At 49.2% G+C, this 27,624-nt stretch overlaps 1 protein-coding gene and 1 long non-coding RNA gene across 3 annotated transcripts in view; one reads left to right on the top strand and one right to left on the bottom strand.

Moving 5' to 3' along the window:
* Window positions 1–10,304: 10,304 nt before the first annotated feature.
* On the bottom strand, window positions 10,305–16,161 carry LOC140398847 (uncharacterized). Its single transcript, XR_011937592.1, has 2 exons — window positions 16,099–16,161; window positions 10,305–10,875 (listed from the first exon to the last, which is right to left on the bottom strand). It is a non-coding gene; the product is annotated as an uncharacterized lncRNA (long non-coding RNA).
* A 162-nt stretch (window positions 16,162–16,323) lies between these two features.
* ass1 (argininosuccinate synthase 1) overlaps window positions 16,324–27,624 on the top strand; it is a 165,691-nt gene continuing 154,390 nt past the window's right edge. Inside the window, exons 1-2 of one of the 2 annotated variants that reach the window (XM_072488677.1) lie at window positions 16,324–16,446; window positions 23,818–23,930. In XM_072488677.1, coding sequence (XP_072344778.1) covers window positions 23,823–23,930 — 108 coding nt within the window. In that variant the 5' untranslated portion in view covers window positions 16,324–16,446; window positions 23,818–23,822. The other variant, XM_072488678.1, reaches the window with a different exon arrangement.

Below are 27,624 nucleotides of genomic sequence, written 5' to 3'. Positions count from 1 at the left end.
GTCCATTGACCCTTTCTCTACAGCAATACCTGGTACAGCAAGGGGATAAATCTATTGACATCTGTGACTATTCCCTGCGGCAGGGGTAGTGGGAGCAAGCAGATAAATAGATGAGGTTAATATTGAAACAGAAAATATAGCAACAGGTATGTGTCGCACTCAGAAGTTACAAAGGTAGTAGAGAGTTGTTATACATGATGTGGGGAATTAGCAACAATTTTTAGGAAGATACAAATTCAATAAGACAAGCATGAACCTGTCTGCAACTTAGGCCTGAATAGGACATAAATGATTGGATTTCAATTTTTAAGACAAACAAGTTAAACATGACGGGTAGGATTCTCCGCTCCTCTAAGCTGTTTTCGTAATCGGCGATTGGGTGGAGAATCACTTTTGACGCCGAAGTCGGGGGCGGCGCCTGTTTGATGCAGGTTTTGTATGCTCCGCCAACTCCAAAACGGTGTCATCGCGGCACGTGCCGCACGCCATTGGGACGGCTCAGCGCGTCACCTGAATGCCCTCTCCCGATGCTCTTCCCCCGATGGGCCGGGTTCCTGACGGCGCGGTTCACTTGTGGTCTCAGCTGTACGGGAACACAGCGTGGCAGCTGCGGACAGCGTCCAGTGCTGCCACAGACAGGTGGGAGCCCTACTGCTGGCCCGGGGCGGGGGTGGGGGGGTGGGGGGGGGGGGTGGGCTGCCGCGAGAGCTGGGGAGACTAGTGGGGGGTGGGCAGGGGGTGGCCATGGTGGGCACTATCAGAAGCTCAGGTCTGCACATGGCCGGCGCCATGTTTTACGGCACGACTGCTGCAGGTCGGCGCTGTGCGCATGCGTGGCCACGGACTGGCCCATTCTCCAGTCGTTTATTTCATGGAGGCCGGGAGTTTTACGTGGCGCAGACCCCTCACCGGTCACAGCATCGGTGAGGGGACGCCGCCGATTGTTTCCATGGCACAGATGCTCCGCACGCAGCCTCAGAATCGGAGAATCTGGCCCAACATTGCCAATTACTGCACCATCAGTCTGCTCTTGGTCATCATGGAAGGGATCATCAGCAGTTTTATCAAATGGCACTTACTAAGCAATAATCTGCTCATTAATGTTTAGGATCACTCAGCTCCTGACCTCATTACAGCCTTGGTCTAAACATGGGCAAAAGAGCTGAACTCAAGAGGTGAGGTGATAGTGACTGCCCTTGAAGTCAAGGCAGCATTTGACCAGTGTGGCATCAAGAAGCCCTAGCACAACTGGAGTCAATGGGAATCATGGAGGAGCTCTCCGTTGGTTTGAGTCATGCCTAGCACAAAGGAAGGTGATTGTGGTTGTTGGAGAAAAACATCTCCGTCCCAGGGCATCCCTGCTGGAGCTCCTTAGAAGTGACCTACAGGCAACCATCTTCAGCTCCTTCATCAATGATACTCCCTCAATCATAAGGTCAGAACTGGGGACGTTCGCTGATGGTGGCACAATGCTGGCACAATGGGCCAAATGGCCTCCTTCTGTGCTGTAAACTCTCTATGATTCTGCGGAACTGCTTCCAGAAATTAAAGGGGCTAAGATGAAGGGACTTGGATATAAGATTAAATAAAGAGATTTAGGATGGAAACTGGGGACTTTTTTTCACACAAGTGTTTGTGAGACTGTGGAATGCAGTTAATAATGGAAACAAAGATCATGTCAATATTTAAAAATAGGTTAGGTGCTTGATGGCATGTGGAATGAAATGATATGGGACCAAGGTGGGCACATACGATTAGGATTCCTGCTTGTGCGGAAGATAAGACACCAACAATAAAGAATTGCTTGTGGTGAAGTATATGAATGAGCCTTGCTGAACCATGGTATTTACAGAATGAAGCAATGTAGGCACTGGATTACAACACTGTGTTTGGAAAAGATATTATGAAATGCTATGGTGTAAGAACTGAATGTATTTGTCCTTGCATCCACTTGCTGTGCCAAAATATGTTTGAATATCAGCAGTGACTTTTACATTTATTTTGTAGTGAGTGCTGAAGGAAATTCGCTCACCTTGCGTCTAAAGTCTTACTGAGAATCATGTTGGTAATTTGAGATCACTATTTTTTTAAAATGTAAACGAGACAAATGAAACCCAAAAAACACTAGCAAAAGTAAACCAACAGGATTTTTTAAAAATTGTCAAACTCTAAAAAGCAGTCCCTGGCTGTAAGACTGTGATGCTAAGCAGATGCAAGTGTAATTTAAGCTATAGGGACACCTTTCACTTGCATAATTCACTTGTTTCACAGGGGCTGGTTTAGCACAGGGCTAATTAGCTGGCTTTTAAAGCAGACCAAGGCAGGCCAGCAGCACGGTTCAATTCCCATACCAGCCTCCTCGAACAGGCACTGGAATGTGGCGACTAGGGGCTTTTCACAGTAACTTCATTTGAAGCCTATTTGTGACAATAAGCAATTTTCATTTCATTTCATATAAGAGCAAAAAATAAACACATAATGACAGGAAAGTGTGAGGAGCAAATGATAATGGTGAACATACAAAATTGTGTTGCATTTCTATGAGGATCTGAGGATATTTTCCACAGGAAAATGGTGAATCTTTACATTAACAACGCATTTGCCCCATTTTATTTTCGGCACACCAAATATGTCAATTGTAGAGTGATAATTGCTTTCCGACAGCAAGACGAGGCTATCACTTCCCCAAATGTTACTCGTACAGTCACTCTCCCACATCTAATCCCTCAGCCTCCTCGCTGTTCAAAGGCACTCCACCCCTCTTCAGACTGAGATATATTTTTCATTTGACTGCCAACCTCTTAACAAAGACACTTCCTTCCCCTGTAACCTGCCTGCACTATGCTGATAGTCTTCTCTGTACAGCCAAATTGTTGATGGTTGCATGCTGGACTTGGGACATCAGACCCGCCAAGTCTCACTTGCTAACATTTTTCGATGGAAAAATGAGGGAAAATACCTCCTGACTCACTGTTACGAATATAATGATATAAACAACTCTAGCATTATTCACTTCACTTATTTCACAATCGATGTTACTAATTTTTCTTTTTCTATATATAAATTTTGAGTACCCAATTCATTTTTTCTAATAAAGGGGCAATTTAGCGTGGCCAATCCGCCTACTCTGCACATCTTTGGGTTGTGGGGGCGAAACCCACGCAGACACGGGGAGAATGTGCAAACTCCACACGGACAGTGACCCAGAATCGAACCTGGGACCTCGGCGCCGTGAGGCAGCAATGCTAACCACTGCGCCACCGTGCTGCCCATTACTATTTTTTCACTACTTTTTCACAAAGGTACTCCACTCCTTACCAAGTGGAAAAGCGTCAGACTGATTTGAGACATGAAAAGACTATCAGTATAAACTCGGCAGGCTGCAGGTGAACAAAGTGTCTTTGGGAAAAGGTGGGCAGGCGGTTGAGATACCCATGTGCCTTGGTCTGAGGAGGAGGAATAGAGAGCCTTTGAATTGTGACGCGGCTGAAGGATTAGATAGAGACCATCCAAGTAACTTTTGGGGAAGTGATAGTGTGGTCTTTCTGCCGAAAATCCGTTGTTACTTTGTTTTAAATAAAACAGAATGCATACATTTTTCATGTAAAAATTCACCATTTTCCTATGGAGAATATTATCATCAGAGAATCACTACAGTGCAGAAGGAGGCCATTCGGACCTCTGAGTCAGCACCGACCCTCCAAAAGAGCACCCTACCTAGGCCCACTCCCCCACCCTATCCCCATAATCTAGTAATCCCAACTAACCTTTTGGGCACTGAGGGGCAATTTAGCACGGGCTATCCACCTAACCTGCACATCTTTCAACTGTGGGAGGAAACCGGAGCACCCGGAGGAAATCCACGCAATGTGCAAACTCCACACAGTCATCCAATGGAACCCGGGTCCACTGTGCCACCCACTCAGATCCTCACAGCTCAGATCTTCATAGAAACGCATCAAAATTTTGTATGTTCAACATTAGCATTTGCTCCTCACACTTTAATGTCTTTACGTGTTTTTTGCTCTGATACAAGTGAAGGGTGTGGTGTCCCTTTATAGATTCAGTTACATTCGTAGCTACTTGTTTTCACATGGTAGCCTTATAAACAGCCCATTCTGGATTGACTCCACATTCACTTGAGTTTACCATTACTTCTCTTTAAAAACCAGTAGCTCAAATACATATAAAATGATTAGCTTTCATATTTTTGGATGTGGCATTTGCCAAACCTTCTGGTATTTTAAAAAAATTCCTTCCTGTTTCTTAAATGGAGTAACAGCTTTTCCAGGAAATCAGGACATTAGACACCCCTACAGAGACCCATGGAATTGGACAGAGAAAACTGCTGTGTCACTGCATTGGGCAGAAACTAGCTCACAAAGATTTACCCAATACATTTTATGAGTCATATGCATTAAAGTTTTCTTATTCATTCATGGGATGTGGGTGTGGCTGGCTGGGCCAGCATTTATTGTCCATCCCTGAAGGCTTTTAAGAGTCAACCACATTGCTCTGGAGTCATATGTTGGCCAGACCAGGTAAGGATAGCAGTTTCCTTCCCTGAAGGTCATTAGTGAACCAGACGGGTTTTTACAACGATTGACAATGGTTTCATGGTCATCATTACACTTTTAATTCCAAATTTGTATTGAATTGAAATTCCACCAACTGCCCTGGTGGGATTCCTACCCAGGTTTCTAGGGCATTATCCCGGGTCTCTGGATTACTAGTCCAGTGACCACCGCACCACTACCTCCCATCACTGCTTACAAATTGCTTGATGTTGCTAAGCAGGGTAACTGAATACTTGACCACTTTGATACATGGTCAGATGACCCTGGAATATGGGCATTGTGATACCCTTAGGTTCATCAGCGGTCCTCTGTGGCAGGTAGCTTCTCAATGGATTATCTGGAAATTGAATGTGGCAAGTACATTCTCTTTAATGTTCTAGGATGTATGTGACGCTGCCAAATTGTGCTTATTGCCCATCCCTGGTTGCCATGAGAGGGCAATAATTCCTTGAATACTGGGGGTCTTTGCCCTGATGGTGCTCCTATTGTTCTCCCAGTGAGCCAGAGAAGACACAGCCAGAGTAGGACAGCAAAGAGTGAGTTTGGGAATTTGAATCTAGGTGGGAATTCGAAGCTGGGTGGGGAGGAAGTGCTCTTTTAACTCTAGTAAGTGACTGGTAAGTAGTTTTTCTGTTTTCTTTTCATTGGTATATTTATTTATTTTTTTCTGCGTTGTTAATTTGTTTTTGGAAATTGCAATTGTTGAAGTTAACCGAAGGTTTAAGACATGGCACGAGATCTCGTACCCATGTCATGCTCCTCGTGCGCGATGTGGGAGCTCAGGGACACGCCCACTGTCCTTGGCTCCTTCACATGCAAGAAGTGAGTCCAGTTGCAGCTCCTGTTAGACCGCTTGATGGCTCTGGAGCTGCGGATGGACTCACTTTGGAGCATCCGCGATGCTGAGGATGTCATGGATAGCACGTTTAGCGAGTTGGTCACACCGCAGGTGAAAGGTACTGAGGGAGATAGAAAATGGGTGACCAAAAAACAGAGCAAGAGTAGGAAGGCAGTGCAGGTGTCCCCTGTGGTCATCACCCTGCAAAACAGATATACCGCTTTGGATACTGTTGAGGGAGATGGCTCACCAGGGGAAGGCAGCAGCAGCCAGGTTCATGGCACCGTGACTGACTCTGCTGCGCAGCTGGGCAGGAAAAAGAATGGCAGGGCTATAGTGATAGGGGACTCAATCATAAGGGGAATAGACAGGCGGTTCTGCGGACATAATCGAGACTCCAGGGTGGTATGTTGCCTCCCTGGTGCAAGGGTCAAGGATGTCCTGGAGCGGCTGCAGGACATTCTGGGGGGGGGGGGGGCGGGGGGGAGTGAACAGCCAGCTGTCGTGGTGCACATAGGCACCAACTATATAGGTAAAAAACGGGACGAGGTCCTACAAGCTGAATTCAGGGAGTTAAACTAAAAAGTAGGACCTCAAAGATAGTAATCTCAGGATTGCTACCAGTGCCACGAGCTAGTCAGAGTAGGAATGCCAGGATAGATAGAATGAATGCGTGGCTCAAGAGATGGTGCAAGAGGGAGGAATTCAAATTACTGGGGCATTGGAACCGGTTCTGGGGGAGGTGGGACCAGTACAAACCGGACGGTCTGCACCTGGGCAGGACTGGAACCGATGTACTAGTGTTTGCTAGAGCTGTTGGGGAGAGTTTAAACTAATGTGGCAAGGGGATGGGGACCGATGCAGGAAGTTGGAAGGTAGTAAAGCAGGGACAGAAACAAAAGGTTGTCAGGGGGAAAGTGTAAGGCAGAGAAGCCATAGTCAAAAATCAAAAAGGGCCACAGTACAAGGTACAGTGGCTGAGGGGAGCTCAGTGAAAAGGACCAGGAATACTAAAAGGAGTAAAACGGGAAGTAAAAACATTAATGGTAAGCGACGTGGCAGGTTGTTACATGAAGATATGGGTTCAACGACAAGGAAAATTAGGAGAAATGTTAAGAGGAAATGTAACTTAGGAGATGTTACTGATCGAGGTGTTAAGATTCAGAACAGAGGTAAAAAAGCCAACATAATTGTACTTTACCTGAATGCTCGTAGTATTCAGAATAAGGTAAATCAGTTGATGGCGCAAATCATCGTGAATGACTATGATTTAGTGGCCATTACTGAAACATGGTTAAAGGATGGTCACGACTGGGAGTTAAATATCCGAGGGTATCAAACTATTCGGAAGTACAGAGTGGATGGTAAGGGAGGTGGTGTAGCTCTGTTATTTAAGGATGACATCCGGGCAATAGTAAGGGATGACATCGGTGCTATGGAGGATAAGGTTTAATCCATTTGGGTGGAAATCAGGAATAGTAAGGCGAAAAAGTCACTGATAGGGAGTAGTCTATAGGCCACCAAATAGTAACATTATGGTGGGGCAGGCAATAAACAGTTATCATGGGGGATTTTAATCTACATGTCGATTGGTTTAACCAGGTCAGTCAAGGCAGCCTTGAGGAGGAGTTTATAGAATGTATCCACAATAGTTTCCTAGAACAGTATGTAATGAAACCTACAAGGGAACAAGCGGTCCTAGATCTGGTCCTGTGTAATGAGACAGGATTGATTCAGGATCTCATAGTTAGGGATCCTCTCGGAAGGAGCGATCACAGTATGGTGGAATTTAAAATACAGATGGAGGGTGAGAAGGTAAAATCAAACACTAGTGTTTTGTGTTTAAACAAAGGAGATTACAATGGGATGAGAGAAGAACTAGCTAAGGTAGACTGGGAGCAAAGAATTTATGGTGAAACAGTTGAGGAACAGTGGAGAACCTTCCAAGCGATTTTTCACAGTGCTCAGCAAAGGTTTATACCAACAAAAAGGAAGGACGGTAGAAAGAGAGAAAATCGACCGTGGATATCTAAGGAAATAAGGGAGAGTATAAAATTGAAGGAAAAAGCATACAAAGTAGCAAAGATTAGTGGGAGACTAGAGGACTGGGAAATCTTTAGGGGGCAACAGAAAGCTACTAAAAAAGCTATAAAGAGTAAGATAGATTATGAGAGTAAACTTGCTCAGAATATAAAAACAGAGTAAAAGTTTCTACAAATATATAAAACAAAAAAGAGTGGCTAAGGTAAATATTGGTCCTTTAGAGGATGAGAAGGGAGATTTAATAATGGGAGATGAGGACATGGCTGAGGAACTGAACAGGTTTTTTGGGTCGGTCTTCACAGTGGAAGACACAAATAACATGTCAGTGACTGATGGAAATGAGGCTATGATAGGTGAGGACCTTGAGAGGATTGTTATCACTAAGGAGGTAGTGATGGGCAAGCAAATGGGACTAAAGGTAGATAAGTCTCCTGGCCCTGATGGAATGCATCCCAGAGTGCTAAAAGAGATGGCTAGGGAAATTGCAAATGCACTAGTGATAATTTACCAAAATTCACTAGACTGTGGGGTGGTCCCGGCGGATTGGAAATTAGCAAACGTGACAGCACTGTTTAAAAAAGGATGTTGGCAGAAAGCGGGTAATTATAGGCCAGTGAGCTTAACTTCGGTAGTAGGGAAGATGCTGGGATCTATCATCAAGGAAGAAATAGTGAGGCATCTGGATGGAAATTGTGCCATTGGGCAGACGCAGCATGGGTTCATAAAGGGCAGGTCGTGCCTAACTAATTTAGTGGAGTTTTTTGAGGACATTACCAGTGTGGTAGATAACGGGGAGCCAATGGATGTGGTGTATCTGGATTTCCAGAAAGCCTTTGACAAGGTGCCATACAAAAGGTTGCTGCATAAGATAAAGATGCATGGCATTAAGGGGAAAGTAGTAGCATGGATAGAGGATTGGTTAATTAATAGAAAGCAAAGAGTGGGGATTAATGGGTGTTTCTCTGGTTGGCAATCAGTAGCCAGTGGTGTCCCGCAGGAATCAGTGTTGGGTCCACAATTGTTCACAATTTACATAGATGATTTGGAGTTGGGGACCAAGGGCAATGTGTCCATGTTTGTAGACAACACTAAGATGAGTGGTAAAGCAAAAAGTGCAGCGGATACTGGAAGTCTGCAGAGGGATTTGGATAGGCTAAGTGAATGGGCTAGGGTCTGGCAGATGGAATACAATGTTGACAAATGTGAGGTTATCCATTTTGGTGGGAATAACAGCAAAAGGGGTTATTATTTAAATAAAATATTAAAACATGCTGCTGTGCAGAGTGACCTGGGTGTGCTAGTGCATGAGTTGTAAAATGTTGGTTTACAGGTGCAGCAGGTGATTAAGAAGGCAAATGGAATTTTGTCCTTCATTACTAGAGGGATGGAGTTTAAGACTAGGGAGGTTATGCTGCAATTGTATAAGGTGTTAGTGAGGCCACACCTGGAGTATTGTGTCCAGTTTTGGTCTCCTTACTTGAGAAAGGACGTACTGGCGCTGGAGGGTGTGCAGAGGAGATTCACTAGGTTAATCCCAGAGCTGAAGGGGTTGGATTATGAGGAGAGGTTGAGTAGGCTGGGACTGTACTCGTTGGAATTTAGAAGGATGAGGGGGGATCTTATAGAAATATATAAAATTATGAAGGGAATAGATGGGATAGATGCGGGCAGGTTGTTTCCACTGGCGGGTGAAAGCAGAACTAGGGGGCATAGACTCAAAATAAGGGGAAGTAGATTTAGGACTGAGTTTAGGAGGAACTTCTTCACCCAAAGGGTTGTGAATCAATGGAATTCCTTGCCCAGTGAAGCAGTAGAGGCTCCTTCATTACATGTTTTTAAGATAAAGATAGGTAGTTTTTTGAAGAATAAAGGGATTAAGGGTTATGGTGTTCGGGCCGGAAAGTGGAGCTGAGTCCACAAACGATCAGCCATGATCTCATTGAATGGTGGAGCAGGCTCAAGGGGCCAGATGGCCTCCTCCTGCTCCTAGTTCTTATGTCCTATGATGGTGGTATCAGAAACTGCAGGATATTGACCAGTGAAAATGCCAAAGTGGTGATACCAGAATGATGGTCCCATGAAATTGCTGCTCCAGGTGTAGAGACCAGAGGGAGTTACTGATGGAATTACATTGCTGAATTGCTCCATTGCATCCTGGGAACAGTACATATTGCAGCAACAGTATGTTTGTTAAGGCAGAAGTTGGATGCTGAATCGAGTGGCAGGGGCACTAATCATGCAGAGTGCTCTGCCCTTGATAGTGCCAAACTTGTTGAGTTTTTCAGTGGCTGAATTCATCCAAGAGTGTGGTGAGTGCTCCACCATACTCCTACCGAATTGCACCAAAGCCTGTTCACCCATCACTTTTTCCTCGCTGAGCTACAATGGTTCGTGGTTGAATTTTAAAAAATCCTTCCTTGTTTCCTAATCCCTCTATGGCCTCGTCACTCCCAATCTTTGTAATCTCATCCAGCCCTACAACCCTCCGATGTATCTTTACTGCACCAATTCTAGCCTCTTGTTCATCCCTGATTTTAATTGCTCCACCAGTTGTGGCTGATGCCTTGGCCTTAGCTCTGGAATTTCTCTCTGCCACTCTATCACTTTCTCAGACTTTAAGATGTTCCTTCAAGCCAACCTCATTGACCAAACTTTGGGTGGCCTGTCCTAATATCTCCTTACATGGCTCAGTGTTAAATAGTTTGATGACCCTATTCCGACACTTTGGGATAGTGCACGGTCAATTCCAGCCCCGGAGTCCCAACACAAGAGAATTAGCCAATAATTTGTATATGTTTTCTTTGACCCGTGATTGCTCCATGGCTTACAGGCATCAGATATGTAGGTAAAACACAAAAAAGTCTGTTTATTTGTAACAAGAGAGATAAGAAATGCAATAATTAAACTAGAACATCGACCAGCTAACCTATTACTCCCATCCTCCTTTTACCATCCCTCCCTCTACCCAAACACACAAGACAGAAACACACAAGGGAGGGGAAAGGGGTAAAATTATATGGATTAAAAATGGAAGAAAGAGAGATGAATGTCACTGTTGTTGATATCGAAGTCATTGTAGCCGGCTATCGTCCCAGGACGTGGAATGTTGAAACCACCAGTTGGTTTGGATCTTCTGGCAAGGGCAATCAATCAGTACTCTCAGGCTGTAAGACTTCCTCTGGGGAGTCAATTTCACTTTTATTAACCTGAGTCTTCAACCAAAAGAACAGCTCCAGGCTTGTGCAATTCTCATCTGTCTCCAGCTTCCGCAGAATGTCTAGCAGCCTTTCCACGATAAGAACGACATTCCCCACATGAGATTTAAAAAAGTTTTTTTTTTAAACCATGGCCTGCCGCCAGCTGGCGCTGGACTGAACTTCCTTTCAGGTCAACCTGACCATAAAGAGGGCTTTATACCTTTCAGGAAGAGAGAAAATTCAAAACCTTCTTCAGCCCTGTCCAAAACAAAACTGAAGCAAACACACAGCCGCACACAGTAGGAACATTGCAGAACGATCTATACCAATCAACATCAAGTGTTCAGTAAGACCCGGGAATTTTAAACAGCGTATTAAAATGCGTCATCACTGAGGCCAAACCAAGCAACACATCTCACTAGGGGGCGGGGGGGAGGTTTCCTGAGGCCAGACCAAATAGCACATCTTGCCGGGTTGGAGGGCAGGGGGGGCTTCTGTAATCGTCCAGATACAAAAATTGTAACAGCCAAGGTAACAAAACATAAAGGGAATACACAGGGGAAACCAGATTTGAACATAGGATCCTTACAATGCTCCTATGAAATGCTTTGGATGCTTTATTATGTTAAAGGCATCATATAAATACATGTCATTGTTGTAGATCATAGGGCAGCACTGTGGCGCAGTGGATATCAGTGCTGCCTCACGGCGCCGAGGTCCCAGGTTCGATCCCGGTACTGGGTCACTGTCCGTGTGGAGTTTGCACATTCTCCCCGTGTTTGCGAGGGGTTCGCCCCCACAACCCAAAGAAGTGCAGGCTAGATGGATTGGCCACACTAAATTTCCCCTTAATTGGAAAAAATGAATTGGGTACTCTAAATTTATATTAAAATTAAAAAAAAAAAATTGTTGTAGATCATAGAACCCTCGAATCCCTACAATGCAGCAGGCCATTCGGCCCATCGACTCTGCACTGACCCTCCAAAAGAACACACCACCTAGGCCCACATCCCTGCCCTATACACACCATTTAGCTTGGCCAATCCAGCTAGCCTGCACATCTTTAGCCTGTGGGAGGAAATTGAAGCACCTGGAGGAAACCCACACAGAGGCGGGGAGAATGTACAAACTCCACACAGGCAGTCACCCAAGGTAGGAATTGAATTGTGAGGTACTAGTGCTAACCACTTTGGATGGTAGAGAGACTTTAAAGAGTCAGGAGGTGAACTACTTTCCATAGGGTATCTAGTCCCTACCTTGATATTGTAACTGTAGTGTTGATCCTGGTGGTCATAAAAGAAAAAGAAAACTTGCTTTTTTACACCTTTTGAAGTTCAATGCACTTTACAGCTTTGGAAGTACAGTTACTGTTGTAATGTAGGAAACCCAGCTGCTAATTTGCAGATAGCAAACAACTACAAACAGCAATTTGATAATGACCAGATCACCTGTTTTGTGATAAAAAGACAGAAAATGCTGGAAATACACTGCAGGTCAGGCAGAGTTTGTGGAGAAAATCAGAGTTAAGGGGTGGGATTCTCTGATCCCGCTCACTCCGAGACCAGAAATTCCCTTGCTGAGGTCAATGAACCTTTCAATGGCCCATCAAATCGTTCATCCAACCAAGATTCCCACAGTGGGTGAAGAGATTTCCGTAGATGGGACATGCTCCCACTGACACTGTCGGGGAGGGTTAAGACGATGAAGATGACGGTCCTTCCGTGACTTCGTTTCTTTTTTCAATGTCTCCTGATTTTTGTCCCAAAGGCTTTTTTCAGAAATGAAATGAAAATGAAATGAAATTAAAACCGCTTATTGTCACAAGTAGGCTTCAAATGAAGTTACTGTGAAAAGCCCCTAGTCACCACATTCCGGCACCTGTTCGGGGAGGCTGGTACGGGAATTGAACCGTGCTGCTGGCCTGCCTCGGTCTGCTTTCAAAGCCAGCGATTTAGCCCTGTGCTAAACCAGCCCCTAGTATGAATGCGGCGATATCGAGGTTCATATGGTTGGGCAAAACCCCAAGAGTAAAGAGGGCACTCCTGGAACGGACCCGCGGAGAAGGGGGCTTGGCTCTCCCGAGCTTTATTAACTATTACTGGGCTGCCAAAATATCGATGGTCAGGAAGTGGGTAGTGGGGGAGGGGTCGGTCTGGGAGCAGATGGAGGCATCGGGGAGCAGATGGAGGCATCTGGGAGCATCCTGCAAAGGTACGAGTCTGGAGGCTTTACTGACGGCGCCCCTGCCGTTCTCGCCAGCTCGGTACTCTACAAGTCCTGTGGTGGTGGCAGCCCTAAGGGTGTGGGGGCAATGGAGGCAGCATATGAGACTGGAGGGGGTGTCAATGTGGTCACCGATCTGTGACAATCACCGGTTTGCCCCGGGAGGGCTGGATGGGGGCTTTAAGGTATGGCAGCAGGCAGGGATTGAGAGGTTTGGGGTTCTAGTCATCCAGGAGGGCTTTCCGACCTTGGAGACATTAGAGGAGGAGTTTGATTTGCCGGGTGGGAACGTGTTTCGGTACCTTCAAGTGCGGGACTTTGTACGGAGGCAGGTTCCAAGCTTTCCTCGCCTCCTGCTGAGGGGACTACAGGATAGAGTGCTGTCAAAAACAGGGGTTGGAGGTGGGAAGGTTTCGGAGATATACAGGGAATTGTTAGAGTGGGAAGGGGCCCCTATCAGAGAGGTGAAGAGGAAGTGGGAAGAGGAGCTAGGAGGGGAGCTGGAAACTGAACTGTGGGAAAAAGCCTTGAAAAGGCTAAATGCATCCTCGTCCTGTGCTAGACTCCACTTGATTCAGTTCAAGGTAGTCCACAGGGCCCACATAACGGTAGCTCGGATGAGTAGGTTCTTCGAGGAGGTGGACGGTGATTTGGACGGTGTGAGGTAGCCAGGCCAACCATGTTTATATGTTTTGGGCATGTCCAAAACGGAGGGAATTCTGGCAGGGATTTGAGGATGTTATGTCAGAAGTCCTGGAAGGTAGGGTAACTGAGTCCAGAATTGGCAATATTTGAGGTGTCGGAGGATCCAGGGGCAAAGGGGGGGGGGGGGGGGGAAGGGAGGCCAATATCCTGGCCTTCTCCTCCCTGCTGGCCGGGAGACAGATCTTGCTGAGACGGAGGGACTCGGAGCCCCCAAGTCAGGAGTGTGTGTCAGCGATATGGTAAGGTTTCTCAGTCTGGAGAAAATCAAGTTCGCTCTGAGAGGATCAATACAGGGATTCGCCCGTAGTTGGCAGCCGTTCATCGATTTCTTTAACAAAAATTAAACGTCAGCGGTAAGGGGGGGAAAGGGAAAATGGGCGGTGCGGGGAGGAAAACAGGAGGCATGGCAATGTTAAATAAGGACAGAGAACTCAGTATACGAGTAATTGGGGACAGGGCGGGAGAAGTGGGGGACATGGTTTATTGTTTGTTGTTCTTTTAGGGGGTATTTTGTGCGTTGACCCTCGCGGTTGTTTTAGAAATATCAACATGTTAAATTGTGAAAATTACAAATGCTTAAATTAAATATTTTTTTCTAAAAAAAACCATATCATCTGAAAGACTGCAACACTACACTCGAGCAGCATCTTAGATTATTGTGCTGAAGTCCTGGAATGGGACTCAAGACCCACAACCTTCTGATTCAGAGGCAAGAATACTACAGACTGAGGCTTGCCATACAGACATGCAATTTAGCTAAATTGTCCCTTAGTGCCCAATGGTAACTTACAAGACGTTGACAGCTGGAAACTTGGCCATTGCGGATCTGTTGACATTCAGGGGAAGTGGCTGAGCATTTCCTTGTAGAAAATTATTACCTTAATACAATACTTATTGCCTTATTATTCTAATTTATTACAAGAGGAATGGATAGAGAGGTCGGCTAGCTTGGTTAGCTGAACAGCTGGTTTCTGATGTAGAGTGATGCCAACCAACAGTGCAGGACCAATTCTCGTACCAGATGAGGTTATCCACGAAGGCCTCGCCTTCTCAACCTTACCCCTTGCCGGAGGTGTGGTAACCCTCAGATTAAACCCTCAGGGCAGCACGGTAGCATTGTGGATAGCACAATTGCTTCACAGCTCCAGGGTCCCAGGTTCGATTCCGGCTTAGGTCACTGTCTGTGCGGAGTCTGCACATCCTCCCCGTGTGTGCGTGGGTTTCCTCTGGGTGCTCCGATTTTCTCCCACAGTCCAAAGATGTGGTTAGGTGGATTGGCCATGATAAATTGCCCTTAGTATCCAAAATTGCCCTTAGTGTTGGGAGGGGTTACTGGGTTATGGGGATAGGTTGGAGATGTGGACCTTGGGTAAAGTGCTCTTTCCAAGAGCTGGTGCAGACTCAATGGGCCGAATGGCCTCCTTCTGCACTGTAAATTCTCTGAAATAAATCACCACCGTTTGGCTCTCTTTCTCAAAGGCCTATGGTCCCTCCTTTCACAATACGGATGAGGGATTTCAGTTGAGAGAATAGATAGCAAAGGCTATTTTCCTGACAGAAGAGAAAGTTTTTATTTTTCTTCAAATTATAGGGGTAATTTAGCATGGCCAATCCACCTACCCTGCACATCTTTGGATTGTAGGGGTGAGGCCCACGCAGACATGGGGAGAATGTGCAACTCCACACTCGAACCTGGGTCCTCAGTGCCATGAGACAGCAGTGCTAACCACTGCGCCACCATGCACCCCTTACGGAGGTGAAAGTTGAGAGGAAATTTGGTGGACGTGTTCAAAATCATGGGCGGCGTGGACAGTGTAGACAGAGGGAACTGCTCCCACGGTCAGAACCGGAGGACAGTGATCTCAGGTGACTGGCAAAACCAATTGACGGCCGCGTGAAAAATAATTTTACCCAGTGGAGTGCTTAGCGTCTGGGATACGCTGCCTGAGACACAAACAGGACATTCAAGGGCGGTACGGTAGCACAGGAGTTAGCACTGTTGTTTCACAGCGTCAGGGTCCCAGGTTAGATTCCCCGCTGGGTCACTGTCTGTGCAGAGTCTGGACATCCTCCCCGTGTCTGCGTGGGTTTCCTCCGGGTGCTCCGGTATCCCCCCACAAGACCCGAAAGACGTGCTTGTTAGGTGAATTGGACATTCTGAATTCTCCCTCAGTGTACCTGAACAGGCGCCGGAGTGTGGCAACTAGGGGATTTTCACAGTAACTTCATTGCAGCGTTAATGTAAGCCTACTTGTGGCACAAAAGATTATTTAAAAAAACAGATTTGGATAGGCAGCCAAAGAGACATGTGGTGGAGGGGACGCGGGGAAAGAGCCGGGTGGCGTCCGCTCTGACGGGGTTGGGGGGGGGGGGGGGGGGTGCGGCACAGGCGGGCATGAAGGGCCGAATGGCCTGCTGCTGCGCTGTCGCCACTCCAAATGTAGTGTTTGGCTTCGGGCCAAAAGTCTGGAACCCGACGCTTGCGGCTCCCGGAATGAAATGGCCCGTCTCTCACCTGGCGCCCAGATGCGCACTGAGGTGCCCACGCTGGAAACGTTTAACGGACTTCAGAGGGGGTGGGGGAGAGAGGCGGTGTGTGACGTCATGGGTCACGGGCAGGGGAGGAGGACTCGCGGTGGGGGTGGGAGGGGGGGGGGGAGGCAAAAGACCCCGCCTCATTCCCAGCGTCTGCCAATCAGCAGCCCCGCGCGCCCCTCCCCGCCACCCGGCCCCTCCCCCCCCCTCAGCCCGCGCGCCCCTCCTCTTTAAAACCCAGCGCCGGCAGCCGAGTGCGCAGAAGCCGAACGAGCGCGAGCGGGTTGGATAGCGCGAGCGTCAGGGACAAACCAACCAACCGACCCAGGTGAGCTACCTCAGGGGCAGGGGGCAATGCACAGGTAAATATATACACATGAAACTAAACCAGAGGCAAAGATGAAATCGGGTCGATTCGCTTTTAAAAATCTCAATCTGGCGCCTGACACCTTGACTTTCCTTCAAACCAGGAAACTCTTCCTCATGCACAGCTGCAATATATATATATATATATATATATTTTTATATGTGCATTGATTATTTTCATTTTACTATCTCTTCAATTCCAAACGCAAACCTTCTGCGGGAAGCTGGCCGATCCTGCTGGTTGTTTTTGAAATCCTTCGCAGAGCTGTCTTCAACCGATTCCTTAAAAACAGAACGCGTGTTGGGCGCCTTCATGGTGCCAGTGGCGGAGGTTATTGCCGCCTTGCTCAGGCGGAGGGTCACTTTTGCAAAGCCCAAAGGGCGCTGGCTGGGTTCGCTCCCCTGCTGCTGTCCTCATTAATTGCCCTTGGGATGAGCATTTTCCCCTCTGCAGTTCAGCGTGCTCAAGGATGACCTGCCTGCGAGCACAAATGGACCTAAAACCTGCAACTGGCAGGGAGGCGGGGAGGGCGTCTAACCTGCTTTTGTTATTAACTGGATAAAAGCAAATTACTGCGGACGCTGGAATCTGAAACGAAAGAGGGGAATGCTGGAAAATCTCAGCAAGTCTTGGCAGCATCTGTAGGGAGAGAAAGCTTTGACAAAGCGTCATTGGACTCGAAACGTTAGCTCCTTTCCCAGTGTTGATGACGAAGCCTTAAAGTGCCTTAGCTTTATTTTCATGACATAAAAAAATATTTTTTTCTCAACTCAGCAAAGACCGATAGCGGGTGGGAAAATCGGCATTTAAGTTGTGGCTTCAATGTTGGCTTTTGCCAATTCCGATGAAGGTGATATGCTGAGTGGATCATTCGGGACTTGGGCTCAGAACCCTAAAAGGGCGGGTACTATAACTTCGCATTGGCGGAAGACCTGCCCAGCCAGCAACTTCGTTTTTCGAAGATGGGAGCACCATTTTTAAAGGCCTCCCCAATGCACAATAGTTCACCAACAGAGGCAGACCTACAATGAAACACACAACGCTACAGCATGGGCCCTGGCTAATGGGGGGGTCCTATACTGAGAGGTGACTGGTGTGGAAGAACCGATTGGAACCTGGTAGTGCTGAATTTGTTGATAGCAGCAGGCAATATAGTATAACATCAGGGTTCTGATTGGTGGACTCCCCTTTTAGAGTGGAAAAACAGTTAGTCAGATGTTGAAAGGAGACTTAATCAGTTCAGACACGGATCTCCTGAATTGGTGTGAAGCTTTTCAACTTTCATTGAGTGAAGCAGCAGCCAATTTTCTGACATTTGGCCTGGTGGGCAACCTTTTAAAAAAAAATAAATTTAAAGTACCCAATTCATTTTTTTTTTGCTAGGGTGGCAACTGCAGTGGAGAGCCTATTACACAATGTCGGCATCGTTAGTGAAGGTGTCCAAGGCGTGGCGCAGTCAGTAACGGCCATGGCTGAGGGTCTCGACAGAATGTCTGACTCACTGGCACTGGGGGATGTTACCCAGTACCATGCTGATGTTGATGAGGTTCTGCGGGACCTGTCCCACTCTCTAATAAGAATGGGCAAGGCGCTACAGAGCTTGTCGCAGGTAGGCATTGCCGAGGCGCTACAGAGCATGTCCCAGTCCCCGAGGAAGATGGTGCAAACCATGGGGAGCCACCAGGACTAATAGAGCCAGATGATGTAGGCAGCCGTGGCTCCAACTAGCCGCCCCTCCGTCCCAAATTGAACCCCAGTGCCCTATGGGCACTGACCGGGAGGAGGGGGCGCTGGGTGCAATGGGGACCCATCTCATGGAGTGGCAACAGCTCCCCCGAGTTCCACCCCTCTGATGAGGCCGCATCTCCCATTCAGCACCTGGAACAGGGTGGCACAGCTGTGTATGAGCCGCTGGCAAGTGCGCAGAGGCCCTCCTGCCCCAGAGGTCGCCCGCCAGGGGCATCGAATGCCACAGGATGAGATAAGCAGCTGGCTGCCTCCACCTCTGATGTGCACCCTGGGGCTACACCTAGACGTAGCGATAGAGCTAGGAAGGCAAAGCACATCGTGGATCATTGAGGGCACTGGGGGAAGGGGACTTGTTATATTACTTACTGTAATATATGTTATTCATTTGCTTTATACCAAGATGCTCTTAAACTCGATGTTGATTCACACCCGTAGTTCAATGAAAGCAAATAATTTATCGTGTAACTAAACAAATAAACTTGTGAGTTTGATTCTTCAATACTTTTTCCAGCTATTAACTAAATAAGAATAAACTATGATAAACTACACTTGCACTCTGAGCTAACTCTCTACACCTTGGGCAGCACAGTGGCGCAGTGGGTTAGCCCTGCTGCCTCCCGGCGCTGAGGTCCCAAGTTCGATCCCAGCTTTGGGTCACTGTCCGTGTGGAGTTTGCACATTTTCCCCGTGTTTGCGTGGGTTTTGCCCCCCCACAACCCAAAAATGTGCAAGCTAGGTGGATTGGCCACACTAAATTGCCCCTTAATTGGAAAAAATGAATTGGGTACTCTAAATCTATTTTAAAAAACCTCTACACCTCTGGTCACTAGTCACAATACACACAGATGCGGGAACTCAGATTAAGGCTGTCTTTGTACCCCTTGCTTGTGCTGCCATCTAGTGATCACTTAGCTGTAATGACTATTCATTAACCTCTTATGTATGTACAGATATGCAGATCACTACAGTGGTGCGTAAGGAAGCGATGACGGACCAGGCCACATCCTATGTGAATTGGGCGAGTATAAGGCTTGCTGCCTGTCCTCCAGCCCCTACTGGTCTGGCGTCGCCTAATCATCGTCGTCCTCCTCGGAGGTGACCACATGTTCCTCATCACCAACCTCCATCTCGTCGTCCCACTGCTGTGTGAGGTTGTGGAGGAGGACACCTCCGACCACTCGAAAGTGGGTGACCCTATGGGGGGTGTACTGGAATGTATTACCGAAGCGGTCGAGGCATCGGAACCGCATCTTGAGGAATCTGATGCACTTCTCAATGACAGCCCAGGTGGCTACATGGACCTGTGGCATCCTGACAATGGCGGAGAATCCTGCTGCCTGGGCATCTTGCTGGGCCCATGTCAAAGTTGATGTAGTTTTCCGCCCAGGCAAACAGTAACTTCCGTGACTTGTGGGCTGTGGCCTGCGAGATGCCACAGGTCCCTGCTCGAGCCCTGGAATGATCCCGTGACGTACATGTTCAGGGCTGCGGTGACCTTGACGGCCAGGGGGAGCGGGAGTCCTCCTCCTCCATGTGGTGTCAAGTCTACGAGGGCATGGCACAGGTACTGCACTGTCTCCTTGTTGAGGCGGAGCCTCCTGTGTGACGTGCTGTCCGTCACTGTTCAAATGACCAGCGACACCTGTACATCCTGGGCCGTTGTGTGACTCCCACTCTGGGTCCAACCCTGGCATGTGGTCCGCCGTCTTGAGCATCTGCTGCCGCTGTCTCTGGCGTCTGGCCGCCCGGCCTAGCAGCAGTACCACTAGAACAAGTTCTGCTGGGTCTAAAAGCCCTGCCATAGTATTCAATATCTGTAAGGCATTGGGAGAGGGTGTTAGCCTGACAAGCAGTGGTGTCTCCTGCCCAGGGCCCCTCCATTCCATTGTTGATCCTTCCCTCCCCACCACCCTGCCCAAGCACTCCCAACCGCCGTGGGCTCCCTGTACTCCGGACACCCACTCATAACGTCACCTGGATCGGGCGCTGGTCCCTTCTTGTGGCACTCACCCACCCTTCGGCCATGTACATGTCCCCAGAGCTGTATTCCATCCCCTGGATGTTCAGGTTTTGGCTGCTGCATGTGTGGTGTTGCCTCCTTCAGTGTTTAGGCACAGTGTCCAGGCATCACGGTTTGCTTGGGATTCTAGGCAATGACTCCTACATGGCCCACCCACGGGAATTCCCTTGGATTGTGTGAAGTCCTCAGTTAACCACGATTGCCAATTCCCTATTAGCAGTAGACTTCGGCCGCACGGCCTCGGCAGTCGGTGTGGATTAAGGGTGGTCAATGGGTTGTCGGGCAGGGACAAGGGTTGCCCCCAGAATGGATACACATGATCCAGGGATTGGCATGACAGTGTTGCACGTGGTTTACTCCAGTTACACCCCTTGTGCTTTTCTCCCCGCCCCCCCCCGCCTCCCATGGCGGCCCATCCTGCAGATGGTCCCCACCCCATGCCGAGCACTGGGGTGGCAAGCCCAGCGCCTCTGGGCTCATTGCCTTGGAGCAAAGATGGTTGCTCACCTCCTCGGCTCCCCACTGAAGGTCTTCCACCAGGTTCACTTTTTTTTAAAAAGTACTAATCTGCGCCACTTGCCAGGGAGGCCGATGAATCACGGGAGTGGACCGGTTGAATAAGGGGTGGCTCCCATTAATTGTATGGAAATAGGACTTAAGGGTTGATAATTTGTTTCTCGCCATGCTATGTTGAGATTCCAATTTCGTCTACGTAAGCATGCCGGTTGCATCGTAAACTATTTGGCGGCTGGTGCGGTTCTTGTTTTCAGCCTCTCCCCACTATTCACCGGTCTCGTTTCGCACGCGTTAGAGTGTAATGGAGCTAAGGAATCACAGTCCATGGGCTGGATTCTCCCAAAAAGGGGCTATATAAAAGGTGATTCACTTGCCTCCTGGGGGCTAGCAGGAACCGGGGGAGTTTTATGCAGCTTCGGCTGCGGATACAGGCCCCCGCACTTCTGGTTCCGAGTCTGCGCATGCGCACGGTGGCGGCCTCCAGCGGCCGTGCCGAGCGCCATGGCAGAGTCGGACCACGGACCAACACTAACAAACTAGGCCACCCCCGATTGCTCGCGCGCCGCTGCATTGGACCGGCCCCGGCCGCCCATAAGGCCCCTCCAGTGCTCGATCCCCCCCCCCCGTCTTCCCACCAGGGCGGCCACGGACTGAGTCTGCAGTCGCGGCGTGAGAGTCCGACCGGCCATACCACATTAGTTCCACGCCGTTGGGAACTCGGCCAGGAGCGGAGTGTCGCTGGGAGAGCCTCTGGCAATGGCCCCCCAGTCACACGGCGTAATTCACAGATGCGCGATTCTCCGGGGTCCAGAGAATCGCCGGAGCGGCGCCGGACCTGATTCGGTCGGGAGCTTCGATTCTCCGCTCCCGCGCCAAACACTATTTTGGCACGGGGCTGTGGAGAATCCAGCCCCATATGCCAGATATGCACGGTAGCACAGTGGTTAGTACTGTTGCTTCACAGCGCCAGGGTCCCAGGTTCGATTGAGTCACTGTGTGCGGAGTCTGCATGTTCTTCCCGTGTCTGCCAAGTGGAGGAGGGAAGAATTATCTCACGCGTTTGTATCGGCATGAAATGCGATTTGGATATTTTGTGAGATATTCCACCCCCATGGCCGAACCCACTCAACGAAAATGAGAGCGGAAAAGGCCGGCCTATGGAAATGAAAACAGGACATTCTGGAACTGCTCAGGAGACCAGGCACCATCTATGAAGTGAAAGAAATTGCGTTTATATCGTGCTTTTCATGAGCGCGGGTATTTCAAGGCGTTTTACAGCCGATGCAATCCTTTTGTGATGTGTAGTCACTGTTTTAACAGAGGAGCAAATTTCTTCAGAGCAAACACCCTACAAATAGCAATGTGATAACAACCAGATAATCTGTTTTGCTTTAGAAATAACGATAATGCGGGCAATTTTGCCCCCACAACCGGCATGTGCCCAAAGTGTGATGTTGGCGCAAAATCCCATGAGAATCGGAAAACGAGGGGTGGGGATGCTAATGACACCCTGATCTCTATCTGTCCTGAGCTCGTCAATGCAGGAAATGAAGTCCATGAAAAACCAGTCCCATTAGATAGTGGGGTCATTCTTGGCGCTGCAGATGCCGAGAAATATCCTGCTATGCGCCCTAAGTGGGACACTTTCCGTTAAATTGTTCCCAAGTGCTGCGATTCAGCAACTTTGTGTCGGGGTGAGGTTCTTGAATCTCATGAGAGTCCTGGAGGCCCTCTCTGGTCTCGACCAGGGTCTGAATGCTCGCGGCTATGGAGCACAGGGAGTAGACCACCTCTGTCTGGGACTGCGCCACATCACCATTGACTCTGTCACCATATTCTGGGTTTGTGTCACATCAGCCAGTGACTACGCCATCTTCCTCTGGGACTGGGCCACATTGAGTCTGGGCCATGTCGACCAGTGCCTGGGCAATGCCACCGAATGGACCTGCCCCATCTTCAGCAGCTCCTACAAGACACATGATTAGACCGCAGGCCGGGTGGGAGTGGGGCTGATGAGGGTGAGGGGCTGGTGAGGGTGAGTGTAGTTGAGGGTAAGGGTGAGGATGGGGGTAGTTCTGGGGATGCTGATATGTGTCACCGAGATCCGCAACTCAGCAGGGTCTCACTTTTTCGCCCGTGACTGATCCCCACTCTGGCAACCTCCTTTTCCGGGCCACCAACCACATGCAGGGTCCTTTGCTCTGCCATGGTCAGGGGCCGCAGATCCCGCGGTCCCCCAGTTTCCTCGCACACCCGGCGGTTATGGATGACCTTCTCCTGGGTAGGCGGCAGCAAATGGAAACCGACCGTGTTAGACAGTCCAATGCATGCAGCCCAGGAGTTGGTTAGTTGGTGGCGTCAGTGGGTACCAGCATGTGGTGCAGGGTGGGGGTTCGGCCGCCCTTTGGGTTGGGGGAGGGGGCTAGAGTTACAGGTGTGTGTGTGGGACGAGGGTTGGTGCCAGGGTCACGGTGCTGCCTACTCACCCTGGCCGCCCTGAGGAGGTCGTGCAGTTTTTTCAGGCACTGCTGGCCAGTCTGGACAATGTTGCTGGTGTCGCTGACCATTCTGCCCCCTACGCCCAGGCACAACGAAAGGAGGCGACTGGCATCCTCCTTCCCGGGCCAGGGTACAGGGTGGCCCGCCTCTCCTCCATTTCGTCCAGGTGGGTCATCAGCTCGGCATCCGTGAAACGGGCGCCGCTCCCCTCGCTGCCATCTTGTTGACTGGGATGATGTGTGTGGGGGGTGAAGTGTGTGTGTGCAGCTTGCCAGCCTCCTGAGTGACAATCACGAAGCCGGCAAATCCAGCGCCGTTTCACATTGGAATCGATTGTGTTCCACGTGGCGCTCCCGGAGCTAGCCCCTTAACAGTAGCTGAATCGGCCCAGGTGCAGCACTAGTTTTGCTGAAGTCAGAATTCAGCCCACTCTCTTTTAGCAACTTGTAAAGGTTAAAAAGCAGAATATTTTCAGAAGAAGTTATTTTATGTAGTTCCTTTGCCAATTGTAGCATTGTCTAATGGCCTCGTGTTTTTTCTTCCTGAAGACACAATGTCTCAATCCAAAGGTACAGTTGTTCTAGCCTACAGTGGTGGATTGGACACCTCATGCATTCTGGTCTGGCTAAAGGAACAAGGATATGAAGTTATTGCATATCTGGTAAGAATTTAGTTTTTTAAATTAAAGCTGGCTGTAATTTGCATCCAAGCTCAGCATTCTAAAATAGTGAATTGTCTGCTGTCAAATGAATGATAAGGTATATTGATCTTGTTGTGGCAATTAAACTACTTTGCAAAATATTTTTACACTGACAGAAAATGTGAGGGAGGTAGTTGCAGACGAATGCAAGGAACATGATTTATTGATTTTTTGTAGACACAAAAGTTTACTTATGGGAATTGTTCTTAATGTTGAAGATAATTGGCGGGATTCTCTGATCCTGAGGCTAAGTGTTGACGCCGTTGTAAACACCATCGTGTTTTACGATGGCGTCAACAGGCCCCTGGGAGCAGCAATCCTGCGCCGCACAGGGGGTCAGCACGGCACTGGAGCGCTTCACGCTGCTGATACCGGCGTCAGAACGTGTGCCGGGGGTCCACGTATGCGCGCTATGGAGCACCGGGAAGCAATTCCATATCCCTTGCCATGCAAATTTATGCATGGCGAGGAATACGAGGGAATCCCGCTGTTGGGCTGCTATTTTGAGCAGGCGGCCTGCTAGCGAGGTCCCACAGCCCGCCACTGCACCCCACATCCCAAACCCACCCTGAACTGCACCCCCCTCCCAGGGACTCCTATAAGGGGGAGAACTAGCCCTCCCCCCCCCCCCCCCCCCCCCCAAATCTCTACATTAGGAAGACCCCCCAGGAACCCTTGTATTAAGCAGCCCCCCCCAACCAGGAGCCCTGTATTAAGGAGACCCCTCCCCCAGGAAACTCTAATAGGCAGACTCCCAGGACCCCTATAATAGGGAGACGCCACCCATCCCCACAGGGACCCCCATAATACGGAGGACACAATAGCAACGGGAGCCCTCGACCCGCAGCCCGAGCATCAGTTCAAGGACGACACTGACTTCAAAACACATGTCTTTCAACACTCTCCACCATCCCAGAGACACTCACCTTCGTTGGGCATGTTAGTCAAAAGGCTCCTGTTGCACTATCTGTTGTGCACGATACACAGTGCTGCTATACAGCAGGTGGAGGTAGGAACTCCCGAGGGGACAGATGGTTGGAGGGTGGCCCGAATGCAGAAACTAGCTGCTATCCAGATAGGTTTTGGGTCTCTGGCCAGATCAATCCCATCGATAGTGGAGATGCAGTCACAGAGCCAGGGACTGCATGAGGGGGAGTTTTCAACCACCTAGCGCATGCAGGAGGTGGTGCCAACCATGTGTGCCACCCTCATGGGTGGTATCCACGGTGGAGGCCTTTGGGGAGAGGGTTTCGGCCATGGGTCATGATGTCCAAGGCCTGGGGCACTCTGCGGGTGGTGGGCGAGGCCAGGACACCAGCAATCCCAGTAGTTCAGGCAGCGCTCACCGCTCTGATGCCCACCCTAACCCCCGCCAACTCACGCGGTGGGTGCTGTAAAAGGGAGTGAGCGGTCGACCGGGGAGGGGGTGTAGGGCGGGACAGGGTGGCCAATACGTAACTTTAGGAAGAGCCCACCAGGTAAGGGAAATGAAAGGCTTATCCAATCGGATCTGGCCCGCGGGATTCAAAAGGCTGCTACAGGTCGGTGGATAGGAGTCTCTATTAGATAGCGATCGCTGGATTCAAACTTACACTTGCCGGTTGCTGTTCTTCCGAAGGTCTCGAGCAGGCGAAGAGGAGGGAGGGAGAGATCTGAACTTGGACCCTCACTTTTATAGGGCCCAGGGGCTTCCCGCCCGGGGCGGCCCTTGACCCTGAGTCCCAAGTGATTGGATCTGTCCCCAATCTCTGGGGTCGATGTGTCTAATGGTGAGGCGATTCCTCGATCGGGGGGTGGTCGCTCACCTGTCTTCGTTTCAGCCACTGCAGGCGCTGACAGGTCTGGCCCGGTATTCAATTGCTAATATGTTGCAATTGTTCCCGGGGATAGCCGATTTAACTGTGGATGTCTGAATAGATGGGCTGCAAACAGTCCTGAATGCAACTGCGAATACCTGGGTTGATGGGCTGTTGATAGCCCTGAGTATCGATCTGGGCTACCTTCCCAGAGCCGAATATGCAAAACTGTCTGCAGCTGCCTGCTTGTGTCTTCTTGGCTGCTTTTCCCAGCAGTCTTTCGGGTTAGCCGTTTTAAACTGGGTTTTGGCCAGATTAATCGGAACGCAGCCATTTTACATGGCTACATTGTGACGTCCGGATAGGCGTCGTCAGCCATGGCCGCAGAGAATATCCCCTTTCGCCCAGGAGCCAACGCCTCAGCCAGGGGTGTGCCTCAAAGAGTTCAGGAACTGTCGAGTGTACTGGGATGAAGGCATTGTGCACACTGCCCAGGTATCGGGCGCAGACTTGCTCATCTCATAGTCACACACCATCTGCACATTCATCGAGTGGAACCCCTTTTGGTTTGTGAAGATCGGCCTGTCTTGGGCCAGTGCTCATGGGGCAACCTGCATCCCGTCGATCACCCCTTTCGCGCTGGCGCCCGGCCCTGCTGCCAGGGCTACCGGTGGTTGGCGATAGCCATGCCAGCAGTGCGCTCCGTGGCCCCCTCCGGCATCCTTCTGCCGGGGCTACTGTGGCCGGTGCCCTTGGATGGGCCGTTGGCGGGTGGAGACTGGTTTTGGGGGAGGGGGAAAGTTAGGAGGGTGGTGGGTAGGTGGACTCATTCAGCCAGCCTCATGACCGATCTCCCAATCGCGTTTCCTGATTTCAGCATTGGCCGACGGAGAATATCGCCATAGTCTCCCAAACAGTAAATCCAGCCCAAGCTGAACAAAAAGTTGTGGAAAGATTCTAACATTATTTGATCTCATAAAACATAGTTCATAAGATCATCCTTAAATATGTTTGCCCAAAAATCTCCCATCTGCAGTCTTTCTTATAAAACATTTGCATTGCAGAAGGCTTTCTCGTAAATGTTATATGGGGTCCCCAATATGTTTTATTTTTACAAAGAAGTATTATGTGAAAAGAATGTGCTAAACCTCATGTGGATTAAGGCAGTTTGACAATAATATCATGCTGTCAGAACTACTACAGCTGGAAATGGCTGTAAAATATGGATTTGGATTTGTTTATTGTCACGTGTACCGAGGTACAGTGAAAAATATTTTTCTGCGAACAGCTTAACAGATCAGTAATTACATGAAAAGAAAAGGAAATAAAAGAAAATACATAATAGGGCAACACCAGGTACACAATGTAACTACATAAACACCGGCATCGGATGAAGCATACAGGGGTGTAGTGTTAATGAGGTCAGTTCATAAGAAGGTCGATTTAGAGTCTGGTAACAGCGATGAAGAAGCTGTTTTTGAGTCTGTTCGTGCATGTTCTCAGACTTTTGTATCTCCTGCCCGATGGAAGAAGTTGGAAGAGCGAGTAAGCCGGGTGTGAGGGGTCTTTGATTATGCTGTCCGCTTTCCCCAGGCAGTGGGAGGTGCAGATGGAGTCGATGGATGAGAGGCAGATTCGTGTGATGGACTGGGCTGAGTTCACGACTCTGAACTTTCTTGCGGTCTTGGGCCAAGCAGTTGCCATACCAGGCTGTGATGCAGCCAGATAGGGGCCGAAATTCTCTCCCAGCCCACCCCACTACCACGCCGGGTGGGAGAATTGCCGGGGCGCCGTGCGAGTCCCGCCACGCCGCCCCGACACCCGCAGGCGATTCTTCCCCCCCCCCCCCCACCGCCCAA

Source organism: Scyliorhinus torazame, chromosome 22 (assembly GCF_047496885.1).
Source record: "Scyliorhinus torazame isolate Kashiwa2021f chromosome 22, sScyTor2.1, whole genome shotgun sequence".
Taxonomy (NCBI): domain Eukaryota; kingdom Metazoa; phylum Chordata; class Chondrichthyes; order Carcharhiniformes; family Scyliorhinidae; genus Scyliorhinus; species Scyliorhinus torazame.
This window is presented reverse-complemented; position numbering and strand designations above follow the sequence as displayed.